The following is a 12,865-nucleotide window of genomic DNA, read 5'->3' as shown; positions in this document are numbered from 1 at the left end:
CATCGAAGTATTTGGACATGGGGAGGATGGTCATCTTCACAAGAGTGTTTTTGGCAGAGTATGTAAAGGAGACCTTATTACAGTAAAGGAACCCCAGTCTAGATTTGATCTTAGCCTGTAGAATATGAACCTGGCAATAGGCAGATTAATAATTGTGTAGTACTTGATAGTACTCCACAATATCAATCTGGGACCGCTCCATGTAAATCCGTTCGGAGGAAAGAGGCACGGATTAGACAATGCAACAGTATGTCCCGCCTCTGACAGGTTTGTTTTTAGCCAATCGCGGGATCTTCACAACGAGTGGAGCCAATTGGTAGATTAAACTCTTACCAAAACCCGTTGGTAAAAAAGCACAAACCTCTTTACCATCCAGAAATGCGCAAAGCGCCTCTCGTTGTTCTTCCTTCAAAGAAGCGATAGGAGATTCAACTAAAACTGACTTAATAGCAGCATCTACAGGATCATTGTCCTCTGTTGCCATGTTTGTTTTGATCTACTGGCGCTTGGTGTCGTCTTCACACCCGGATATCCCGCCCCACACGCGAATACTGCTGCGTGATTGGCCCGAACCAACTTGGTGCTGTACGAAAAGTGAAGGCGGGAGCGGAGCAAGATGGTTTCTTGAGAGATTTGTGAACTCACAAATATCGCGAGAAATGAACTTGCTGGCAAGGTTAGTAGAATATTGAAAGTGAAAGAAAGTGAAGAGTCCAGCCAGAGGTCAAAGTACCTGTAGGAGAGTCAATATATCATTGAGGGACTTTTTGTAACATAGTTGACATTTTTGCTGTTTTCAGACCTAAAACCAGCATGGCCACCTATAAACAAACCCCACATGGCAGAGTGGGAGAAATTTTTACAAAAACAAATCAGAATTGCATGAATAAATGTCATAATTGAAAAAATGAAATTGATTGATTTTAAAGAGAAGAGCTGTAATATTTACAGAATAGAATCATAAAACATGACAGAAATGTACATGAAAAATAAGTTGAATTTTTACTGAGGAAAGCCTCAGATTTAAGCTTGAAGTTGAAGGAAAAGGTGCATTCTGGTCACTTGATGAATGAAACGCAGTGGCAGGAATGCTAAACGTGTTTCCTGCATGCAAGTTCACATGAATGAGTGTACGAGATCAGGCAAGAAAAACGAGGACCGACTCATTAGAAGAGGTCAAGAGCTCCACAGGCTACCTTTAATTCATGTTTTATATGGTAATTTCTTGTCATCCGTCTAAAGAGTTAATCAGTAAGTCATGTCAGCGCCACATTTTTTTACTCCAGCGAACCTCCAACTCCCCCTTCAACACTCATTAATTGCAGCTGTTCAGGATAAGAGTGTCTGCTGAAGGCGTGAATCTAAAACACCCGCCCTGCCCCTTCACTTACTTTTAATGCCTCCTCTTGTCATCTGTCGTCTTCTTTGTGCTTTCTTGTGTATCCATGCCTCCGCTTCTATTTCTGCTGTCTTAAGGGATGTCAGAATTTTTTATTAAAAAAAAAAAAAAAATCTTACAGTCCCCTTGAGGGATCCTGTGGCTTTTTAAATTTCGGTTTCTCTTATCACTCTTTGCCAGTGACTTGTCACCTAGCGGGAAGTGGCTTCACCATCTCTGGCACTACATTTAGCTAAGAAGGGGTTTTAGCTTTTTATTTTTTTTAAATCCCCAGTGCAATAAGTGTCTCAAACGCCTAGAGGACGAGACACTCGAAACACAAACAGTAGAAGACTAATTCTAGATTCTTCCTTTCACACTTTCATGTTGTTTATTCCTTTTGTGAAGTGTGAGGTCCTGTGGGAGGCTTTCGAAGATGTATTTGCTAGCTGACGCCATTAACAGTGACTTGATTGTGTATACAGACCTACGCGGTATCAATCCTCTTCTAATTGCATCTGATTTTCTGTTTCCCTCAGCTGTCAGAAGCCAGAGACAAAACCCTCGAAGGTCTGAATCGAACAGTCGATTACAAAGAGCTAAAAGGCAGCAACCCATCGACTGTAGAACTGGTCAAAAAAATCGAGCAGGTGCCACTTTAAAATGCTATTTCCCTCCGAAATCTCTTCATCATGATCTCTGTGCTGCAAGGCCACAGCTAATAATGGCATCCCTGTGTGTGCTCACATGCAGCTCGAGGTGAATTTAGCCGAGCGCGAGAGGCAGCTGCTGGAAAAGGAGCTCCTCGTGGACCAGGTGACCCGACTCTCGAAGCCACTCGGCGAGCAGGCTGAGAACTGCCGACAGGACAGACTCGCACTGGCAAAGAAGGTAGACGACAGAAAATCTAAATGAGAGAAGCTTAGCTCATATGCACACGGATTAGATAAGACAGACACACACCCCCACGCAATGGAAGTCAGGCTCAGAGGCACTTATATGATTCACCTGTTAATTTACAGTCTGCTCTTTCTCCCTCCCTCTATATATATCTGGTGCAAATTCGCTGACGCATTGTTTGGAGAACATGTGCGGTCCATGTGACGAGCGAGCAGAGTGGGCATTTAGGAGTTCAAGCGTTACATTTTGCTTGTTCTCTTCACTTTTCTCTCTGAGGACTTCTCTCTCCCTCTCACCGGCTATAAATAAAAGTGGAGGCTTGTGGAAGCATGTAATGGCAACGTAGAGATAAATTTTAATTTGAAATGCAAAGGCACTCAAAAGTCGTGTAACAGGACAGAGGTGTCAAACAAACCCAGCAGAGGGTCCAATCCAGCCCGTGGGATGACTTTGTAAAGTGTAAAAATTACAGAGAAGACATTAGATGCAAATTGTAAAATTATAAATTTAAAATAATTTTGAAACGATGACAAGTTGTTTTGATCATAAAATAAAACATGAGATTGTTCATTGTTCTTTTGTCATTTTGTGTCTCATTTTTGTCATATTTTGTCTTGTTTTTATTGTTTTTTTCTTTTGTCTCATGTTTTTGTCGTTTTGTGTGTCGTTTTTGTCTTGCTTGTGTTTTTTGGCTTATTTTTGTGTTTTACTTTATTCGTTGTTTTGCCTATCGTTTGTCATTTTGTGTTCTTCTTTCGCTTATGTTGTTTGTCTATTTTCGTTTTGCCATTTTGTAGTTTTGTTGTCAAATCTTCTTTTGTTTGTGTCGTTTGTCTCATATTTTGTCATTTTGTCTCGTTTTTGTCGTTTTGCCTCATTCTTGTAACATTTTGTTGTTGTTTTTATTTGTCTGAGTTGTTTTGATCATAAAGTAAAATACTATATTGTTCAGTTCCAGATAGCTGTGATTAAACGTTGTGTTCCTTTGTAGACACTCTGTGATCTGTAAGTTGTAATGTGTAATTGATAAACTGAGGAATAATGTTGCTGAAATTTAATTCATTTTTCTTCATAAATTTCAGGTTGTTCATGATGTCTTGTTAAAAAATAATTCCTTAAATGTGAACATTTTCAGAATGCACTTTTTTTTGGATTAAAACGAAGGAAAAATTTGGAGTTGTGGTTACTATGCTGTGATTTTACTGGTCCGGCCCAGCTGAGATGAAATTGGGCTGAACGTGGCCCCTGAACTAAAATGAGTTTGACACCCCTGCTTTAGAAGGACAGTATATGAGTATTATGAAAACAAAAGAGCTGCTTAAATTATAACTTTGTATCAAGACAGGCATAAATCAACCTCAATTCTGCACCTGAATGCGTATAAAAATCTGAATTCCTGGTTTTGTTGTTGTGTCTTTCCAGCTGAATGAGCTCCGAACCAACATAATCAACACCAACCACCGTATGATGGCCGTTTCCGCAGAGCTCTCCGTGAAGCAGGCGGTTGCTGTGTCTCAGCAGCAGCAGATCAAAGAGAAAGAGCTCCAGGTCAGAGGGGTCCTGGTCCCTCACAGCAACACACCGTTCACCCGCCACGAAGTGATTCTCAAATCCGCGCCACGCTCCTAGTTGCACATTCTCCCCCTCGCTCTCCCGCCGCCTTTCCTATTATTTTTGTCACTCTCCACCGGCTGCGATCGAAGAAAACAAAAAAAAAAGTGTCTGAAAAATAATTTCTCAATGTCCCGTCCTTCACCTCCAGCCCATTTATTTTGCTTAGTTGCACAGGAAAACAAATGAAGAAGTAAACACAGACACAAAAACCACAACAGCCCGTAATACGTTTCATAAATAAAAAAAGACTCCGAGGGGTTTTGTAAAAATACCAGAATGTGGCGGTGCAGGAAGTGAAAGCGGTGATGAATATTTAGCAATTCTGATGAGCACTCAGCCACCTCTGCAGCAAGCAATTAATTTATTTTTACACAATTTATTTTGTTTGGTAGCCTGATTAACAGACTGAATTTATGATTTGCTTTCATCACTTATTCACATTTCAGCCTCTAACCAGGCGAACAGCCAGAATATTAGTGATGCCTGTAACTATAGCAACCAGAAAATGTTCTGTTGTCAACATCTGAACACGTGGGGAAGCATTTGAGTTAATTTTTTTTTCTTTTGCTGCAAATCAGAAGATGCAGAATTGCATTAACAGTAAGTGGATTTTGTGTAAATGGCACCTCTGAATAATCTCAACTTGCTTTGCAGATTAAGAAATGACATTTAGGTCTGTAAAAGTCTGGTAGTGTCGTCGTTTAAAGCTACTTACTAACTGTTCATCAGCTAGCTTTATCCATCTCTGCATAGCCTGCTATGAGCTTTAAGTCTGAACATCTCAGCCACTTTTGCAACAATTTTGTCAGGAAATTCAAAAAGCCACGAGCTAAATAACTGAAACAATAAATCTTGAGATTCTTACACTGGTTCGAGCAGAAAGTTCTTGAGTGGATTTCCCACATAGCTCCTAAATATTTCAAGACATTTGTGTTAATAACCTGAAGAATCCCTGAAGCTGGTGTTTGCCTGGAGCACGCTGCTGCAGACAACTCCAGCGAGAAAATGCAGAGGCACAACTTTGCCCTAATTCTGACACTAATACAACCATCTGTTTTTGGGGCGCAGTTGGAATCGAATCGAGCCAGGAGAGAGCAGAGCGGACGCGGTGAAAGGAATACAAAGTGAATGTTTCTTTGCGCCGCTCCTGTGTTTCCAGATGGACAGATGCCAGCGGCGGCTGGAGCAGGGCCTGCCACCGGACCCCGAGATAGAGGAGGAGTGGAGGAGGATGCTCCGGGACAAGAAGAGGAGACAGAGGGACAAAGAGGCGAGAGCCAAGGTAAAGGAACACACCGAGACACACAAAGATCGCTGGTCAGAAACTGATTAAAGCACTGAGGGGCGAGGAAAAAGAAGACAGTGACAAAGGAAAGAAGCGTGGCATGGGAAGGAATCGATTAAGAAGTGAGCGAAAACTTTTCACACACAGACTAAACGGGAACTACAGTCATTTTCAGAACGTTCACAAACACAGGATGTGATGGCCAGAAAGGCTGACAAACAAAAATAGCGGCTGTCTACACAAGGAAAGCACACATTCAGGGATCAGCTGTGTCTAAAACCAGTCCAGCTGTCTTCAGCCTGTCTGGAGTTGTGCTGTTCTGTCTGTTTTCACTTTTTATTCCTGCTTTTAGCTGCTCCAAAAGTCCAAAATGACACAATACTCTGTAAGCAGAAAATAGCCAGAAACCAGCAAGAACAGGAGCGTCGGTGTGTATCTAAAGAGTTTTTGGCGACAAATTAATGGTGTATTTTAAACTTCTGCCACGTGAACCTCATGAGAGGGATGTTTATGTATTGGCACTTGGTGATATGTATTTTTTGGCATTCAAAGCCATTATTCCTTGTTTTGTGTGCGCTCCTTAGATCACACGCCAGCGGATAAACTGATCATATGCATGAGAAAATCGCCATCTCTTTGAAGTCTCAGAGAGATTTAGGCACAATTCATTTGCATGCTGTTGTGGGGTGAAAGTCAACGGGAGGACTGTAGCGTCGTGAGCGCGCTCCGCTATGGTTACAAATTGATCCATCAGCCGTGATGGCTTCAAATCAATTTTGCCGACCACCGTCAGTATCCTACGAGGAGGAAAGAAATTTTGCAGCCAGTGTTGAATTATACTGTGATTTATGGGAATCCGTCTCGATGATGGCTTTCCACATGGTGTGGGGTCAGCGTGGTTGATTTGTTTGCTTGTCGTCAACAGCAGCAGAAGGCTGTTAGCTTTAGCCTAGCATGAAGAAGGAAACATTGATTGTGTTCCAGCTTCGATTGTAATGCAAACTGTTATCTAAGCACACTAATTATTAAAATTAAAATTATGCTTCCACAATTCTTTGTTGGTGATAATGATAACTCACTGTGTCTAGCAGGGGTGTCAAACATGCGGCCTGGGGGCCAAAAGCAGCCCTCCAGAGGGTCCAATCTGGCCCACGGCACGACTTTGGAAAGTGTAAAAATTACAGAGACGACATTAACTGCAATTTGTAAATTAGCAAAACTATAAATTTGAAATAATTTCTAAACCATGACAAGTTGTTTTGATCATAAAGTAAAATACGAGATTGCTGATTGTTCTTTTGTCGTTTTGTCTCATTTTTGTAATATTTTCTCTTGTTTTTGTTGTTTTTTGTGTTTTTATGTCTGACTTATCGTTTGTTTCTCGTGTTTGTCGTTTTGTGCATCCTTTTTGTCTCGCTTGTGTTTTATGTCTCATTTTTGTAATTTTGTGTTTTGATTTATTCATCATTTTGTATATAGTTTTTTTCGTTCTGTTTCATGGTTTTGTCATTTTTGTCTCTCATTTGTCCATTTCCCTTTGTCATTTTTGTGTCAAATTTTTTGTCATTTTTTGTTTTATGTCATGTCGCTTGTCTCTTTTGTCATTTTGTTTCTCGCTTTTGTCCTTTGTGTCATTTTTGTAATATTTTGTCTTGTTTTTGTTGTTTTTCAAGTAAAATACTATATTGTTCAGTTCCAGATACCAGTGACTAAATGCTTTGTTCCTTGTAGAAACACTGTGATCTGTAAGCTGTAATGTGTAAAGGACAAACTGAGACATAATGGTGTTGAAATTGAACTTATTTTTCTTCGGAAATTTCAGGTTGTTTGTAATGTTTTGTAGAAAGTTAGTGCCTTAAATGTGAACATTTTCACATACTTTTTTGCACTAAAACAAAGGAAAAATGTGGAATGGTCGTTATTTATTGGGTATTGTGATTTTGCTGGTCTGGCCCACTTGAGATCAAGTTGAATTTAATGTGGCCCCTGACATCCCTGGTCGAGAGACACGCATAATGTAAGGAAGGAGCATTGACTCGTACTATTCCTTTCCTCTCACAAAATTAGATGAAATGGAGTTTGACTAAATTAAATTGCAAAGTTAAGACCCCATGGTATTATTGATTATGGAGATTTGCATGACTAATTTAAAAATTAAAGTTAACCCCCTACAAAACTATAAATGGGAAATCCAAAAACTGTACATGAGCAAGCATGTTCCCAACAGTGGAGAAGAAGAACTGACTTTGAGCAGAACCAGGCTCAGGGAGGGCAGCCGTCTGCCTCGACCAGTTAGGGTGAAGGTGTGTGCAGGCAAAATGTGCGCCGCTTTAAGTGGCAATCACCAAGATTTGCATTTAAATAAATGTTAAGTCAAAGTGGTGATTGAGACTATAATTCTGGGATGAATTCGTGTGAAAGATCTTGCATTACAGTATTCTGAATTAGAAAGCTTATTGTAAAATCACAAGCTGTGCGGAATTAGTGTCACGTGTTCTATCACCCAGCAGTGATCTTTCTGCCAGACACGGTTGGCAGACAACAGATTCACTCTACTACACAACTGTGTGTTTGTCTGAGGGAAAAGCAGAAACGTTTTTCCCTCAGCTGGAGTTGCAAGTACACACAACTGGGGCTGAACGAACAGAGAATGTTGTTAATGGAGGTTGACGACGTCACACAGGCGAGACTGTCTTAGATCTTTGAGTTCTCCGAATGAACTTTCAACATTTACACAATTTGTTGTTTCTTAACTCGGCATTCATCTAGAGCAATGGAAAATCCATCACTGTTATTCCTTATACACTTGGATTTAACTAAGCAAATAGGTAAGAGGCTTCCTCTGGATAATTACTGCAGAGATTAATTTGTTTCAGCTGCAAAAACTTATTTAACCCTAGCTGATGCAGTGAGGAGCTTCTCATTTCCTGAACAACTATGTCAGAAGACACATCCTGTGTCGTGGAAAAGATGTTAATTCGTCTCAGAAGGGTCAAATTATTGTCCAAAGAAAACAACAAAGGAGATTTCTGAAACTACTAAAGTCAGGTTAAGAACAGTCCAATCCATTATTAAAACCTGAAGGATAGAGGATAACCATCATCTGCAAAGAACAAACTCAAATAATCGCAGGAAATCAACAGTAGAACTCACGGTTATGTTTTTCTTGAAAGTAAGAACATTTCCACATGCACAATGCAAAGAGAACTCAAGGGATTGTAACTAAACAGCCGTGTAGCTCTAAGAAAACCACTGATCAGTGGAGCTAATCAGACAAAAAGGCTTCAGTTTGCTACAGAGCATAAAGATTGGACTCTGGAGCAATGGAAAAAGGTCATGTGGTCTGATGAGTCCAGATTTACCCTGTTCTAAAGTGATGGGGGCATCAGGGTAAGAAAAGAGGTGGATGAAGTGATGCACTCATCATGGCTAGTGCCTACAAACCTGTGGGGGTTAGGGTTATGATCGGGGGTTGGTCAGGTTCAGCAACATTATGTTCCCAAAGAATGAGGTCAGCTGATACCTGAAGATACTGAATGACCAGGTCTTTACATCAGTGGAGTTTTTCTTCCCTGATTGCATGGACATGTTCCAAGATGACAATTGCAGGATTCGTGGGGTTCACATTGTGAATGAGTGGATCAGGAAGCATGAGACATCACTTTCACACATGGATTGGACTCCAGAGTCCAGACCTCAGCCCCACTGAGAATCTTTGGGATGTTCTGAAGAAGACTTTGCACAGCGGTCTGACTCTACCATCATCAATATAACAGCCTGGTAGAAAATGAATGCAACTCTGGACAGGAATAAATGCTGTGACATTGCAGAAGCTTATCGAAACGATGCCACGGCGAATGTGTGTCGTTCTCAGAACTAAAGGCAATCTGAGAGTGTGCAACCTTTTTTTTTTTTTTTTTGTGGCCGTGCAGTGTATCTGTTTGCAACTACTAAAGATCCTGGATCAGTTTATCCTGCCTTGTTTTTTCACGCTAAGCTCTTCACCAGCGTCCTTGCATTTGTCTCGAGATCTAAAAACAAAACAAAACTGCAGAACTGATTATTCCATTTACTTGATTAAAATTCGGAAAAATTCAAATTTAAGTATTTAGTCCAAGGTCACGCAAACCTGCATTAAATATTAAACCTGCCTCTGCTGTGTGTTTGTGTTTGTGTGTGCAGCTTGCTGAAGAGGAGGAGTGGAGGGAGCTGCCCAGTGGACAATACACCACGGCCGAAGCTCGCCCAAACGCCTACATCCCCCAGAATGACCCGCTCCCGGTGCCCAAACCCTACGGCGCCCAGGCTCCTTTTAAACCCTCCCAACCAGGCGCCAACATGAGACACATCCGCAAACCGACTGTGAAACCCTTAGAGATATAGAAAACAGCTAAGTGCTCTTTCTTTCCATCATAATCCACTCAGTCTTCATCACTGTCCTTCAAAAACATTTAATCGTATCTCAAGGAGTCAACAGATCTTAAAAAAAATCAATGGCCACTTTAATTATTAAAAATGTTTTTTGGTGCAATTTCTCTGAATCGGCTCATTCTCCTCTAGTGTGTGTTTGTGTCCACTATCCAGCATACCACTGCTGCTTTGTCATGTGAGCGTGCATTTGTGAACTGCATCTGGTTTTAATTTTCTTTTTTTTTTAAATTTACTGGGAATAGCTTGTTTACAGTCAGTCCGCAGTAACACTAAATACTGCAGAAAAGTGGAAGGGGAATCACTGGAAACATGGGAAATGAAATTTGTGTTGTTCCATAATATTCCCCACTTAAGTTCTGTATTGTAGCAATACATCACGGCTGTTTTTACCACCTTGCTCTCCGAGATAAATTCATTTCTCAGGGACGCCGGAGTAATTCTACATATTCTCCTTGAGTCTTGTTGCTGTTTCATCCCTCACGCTTGTAATCTTTGAATAAACTGCAATGGGTTTAAGCTCTGTGCAAGGCTAGGAGTGCCTCCTTAATGCCCGAGATGATAAATGTAAATACAGAGAGGAAGCTCAAACACTGAAAGAGCATAGAGAATGACAAAGAGAGAGGAGAATTTAAATGAAGTGGAATGAGCGATGGCAGTCGGAAAAAAGGCAGCAGAGGAGAGTCAAAGGCAGAAATACATTAAAGTGGAGCTCTAATTTGGGTGGAGAGTTCAGCGTTGGTTACTAGCGAACATTTTCCCTCCAAAAAGTCCTTAAAAGTTACTGGAAGTCTCTGTCTTCTGATCTTCGATTGAGGTAGAAATAATTTTGGCACAGCATGTGGTGTTTTATTGAATTCTATCCATTCTTTTTAACGTGGAGGAAGAAGCGTTTGCTCTTGCAACACACAGCATCACTACAACAGAGTGGATGCCAAGAAACAATCAAATATTCATTATAATGGAAATGTTAAAGGTTAAATAGTCTTTAGCAGATCACACCTCTGCAACTTGTCGAGTTCATGAAGTTTTTGACGCTGCTTGTAGAATGTCCAACTCTTCCTGAAAGACTCGGTGAAGTTGATGGACATTTTGGTGGACTGAGTCACACCGCTGGACATTCAGAGGGTCACTCAGATGTTCGATGAGTGACGTGTCTAGAAGTATGCAGGCCATAGTAGCCCTTCTATAGCATTTGTAGTTGTTATAGAAGGGCAGTGCATATTATTGTCTTGTTGAAATATCAAGTCATGGCTGTGAATCAACACGATAACTGAGTGTGACGATTTCATTTTGGTATCAGTGGGCAGTGAGGTTGCCACTGATGGAATGCAGACATGCTCTTTGTTCATGCCATGTTCCTTCCTTAAACGTTCATTGTTTTATGATTTGTCTGTTCCTGATCTTCTATCCTGCTGTCCTCCACCCCTCTCATCCCCACTCTTACCCCAACTGTTTCAGGGCAGTTGGCTGCTTTACCTGAGCCTGGTTCTGTCAGAGGTGTTTCCTCCTCCCCATTGACCCTTTAAAGGGCATTCATTGAAACTCTAAGTTTGAAATTCAAAATTTCAAACTTAGAGTGTTATTTGAGAACATTTAATTTTTTTTAAAGTTTCATGCTGAAATTCAAGGTTAAAGAAGTTACCATAGATGGTTCCTTGCCTATGGTTTAAAAAAAAAACCAACATTACAAGAAATGTATATGGCATCACTTACCACAACTACTCAGCTGTAAAATGTGTGAGTTTCATCAACTAACCATGATTAGTTTTGATCGCAAATATTGAAGATGACCGAGCCATAAGTCCGTCTTTTTCCAACTTCGGAGAAAAGAGCAAGTTTGATATGTTCCAGGCTTCTGCTGATTGGCCAAACGCCACCATGTACTGTGCTGTAATGTTGAGTGATCTTCGCTGATTGGCTGGGTGGAAACCACATGGTTGTTGACCTCACAGAGACACAGCCACAGAGTAGTTACCAAATATGATCACTTGCCTGATGAAGGGTTAAAGGGGCGACTGCTCATAAAGGAACTTTGGGTTGTTGGGTTCTGTGTTTAAAATTTCCAAGGTTTTCACCGTACTATGTTGAATGCTATGAGATGGTATATGTTGTGAATTGGTGCTATGTAAATAAAATCAAACTGAATTGAATTATTGGTCACTCCTCCAACTTCATGGGCTGTACTTTTTATGACACTGACACCAAATACGACATCTGACTTCTGTTCTTTATGACTAAAAACAAAATTCATCCGTGAGAAGTGCTGTTTTCCGTCTTGTTGGTGTGCAACATTAGGACACCATTCTGACATCAGATCGTGCCTTGGTATGGGCAGCAAGATCACAAATCAGCTTCCCTTTGGTAATTTCTTGTGGTTTGAGCAGATATTCTTTGGTTGTGCACACAAATCATTTCATAAGTAGCCTCTGTAGCCCATTTTGTCGATGGGCAAACCAGATGAGATGATTCTGAGCACGTGGTCTTTACTAATGTGGCTGACTGTCACAACATGACGTCTGAAACGGCTTCTTAGACGGCAAATGGTGGAGTTGTGGACAATTAAGTACCTGGCTATGGCGTTAACTGGCCTGCTAGCATCCAGCATGCCAACAACCTGTTCTCGTCTATTTTAAAGTGACCTTCGATGGTGCTGTATGTGTGTAGGTAGGTTGTGTGGTTCTTTTTTTTTTTTCTCATTTCAGGTGGTGCTTTGAGAAGCAGCTGGAGTGGCCAGGTCCATCTGTGGCCACTCTGCAATCAGCCAGGAGCTTAAAAGCCAAGCTGCCTCCATTTTCATTGCCAGTGGGCCAGATTGGCAGCTAGCGTACTCTGTGGTGTCGTGACTTAGTGTCTTGCCTCAGCCAATCGTCTGTTTAATTGTAAGTAAATTGTTTTTTGTTACATAATCAGTTTCGTATTTCTTTGCTTCTTACTGCCCTCGTCCCCTGGCTTCACAGAGATGCAACAGTAGAAACACTGGTCAAACAGATGTCTCTTATCATTGTTCGTTAAAGCTCGGTGGTTGACAATTTATCCCCCAGTTGAACAGCTTAGAAACTTCAAAGCCATTTACATGCTGCAATTATACTCTGGTTTAGATTTACTCCTGAAGTATTTGACTGACATAGCTGAATAGAATCACTAAAAAGATGCGACAAATGGCTAAAAGTAAGAGATAAACAGGTAAAAGTAATTAATAATCAGCTCAGATAGTTGTCCAAAGGTGATGAATGAGTGGTTGAAGAATCCAGATGAAA

The 12,865-nt window shown here is 40.9% G+C and overlaps 1 protein-coding gene across 1 annotated transcript in view; it reads left to right on the top strand.

Annotated features, from left to right (window-relative positions):
* The window catches only part of ccdc146 (coiled-coil domain containing 146), a 54,202-nt gene extending 42,444 nt beyond the window's left edge, over positions 1 to 11,758 (top strand). The window contains exons 19-23 of the mRNA XM_022202892.2: positions 1,918 to 2,028; positions 2,132 to 2,269; positions 3,701 to 3,826; positions 5,052 to 5,174; positions 9,360 to 11,758. Coding sequence (XP_022058584.2) covers positions 1,918 to 2,028; positions 2,132 to 2,269; positions 3,701 to 3,826; positions 5,052 to 5,174; positions 9,360 to 9,560 — 699 coding nt within the window. The 3' untranslated portion in view covers positions 9,561 to 11,758. The remainder of the gene's footprint in view (positions 1 to 1,917; positions 2,029 to 2,131; positions 2,270 to 3,700; positions 3,827 to 5,051; positions 5,175 to 9,359) is intronic.
* Positions 11,759 to 12,865: the final 1,107 nt, after the last annotated feature.

Source organism: Acanthochromis polyacanthus, chromosome 1 (genome assembly GCF_021347895.1).
Source record: "Acanthochromis polyacanthus isolate Apoly-LR-REF ecotype Palm Island chromosome 1, KAUST_Apoly_ChrSc, whole genome shotgun sequence".
In the NCBI taxonomy this organism is placed as follows: Eukaryota; Metazoa; Chordata; class Actinopteri; family Pomacentridae; genus Acanthochromis; species Acanthochromis polyacanthus.
The sequence above is the reverse complement of the archived record's forward strand: the minus strand, read 5'-3'. Positions and strand labels throughout refer to the sequence as shown.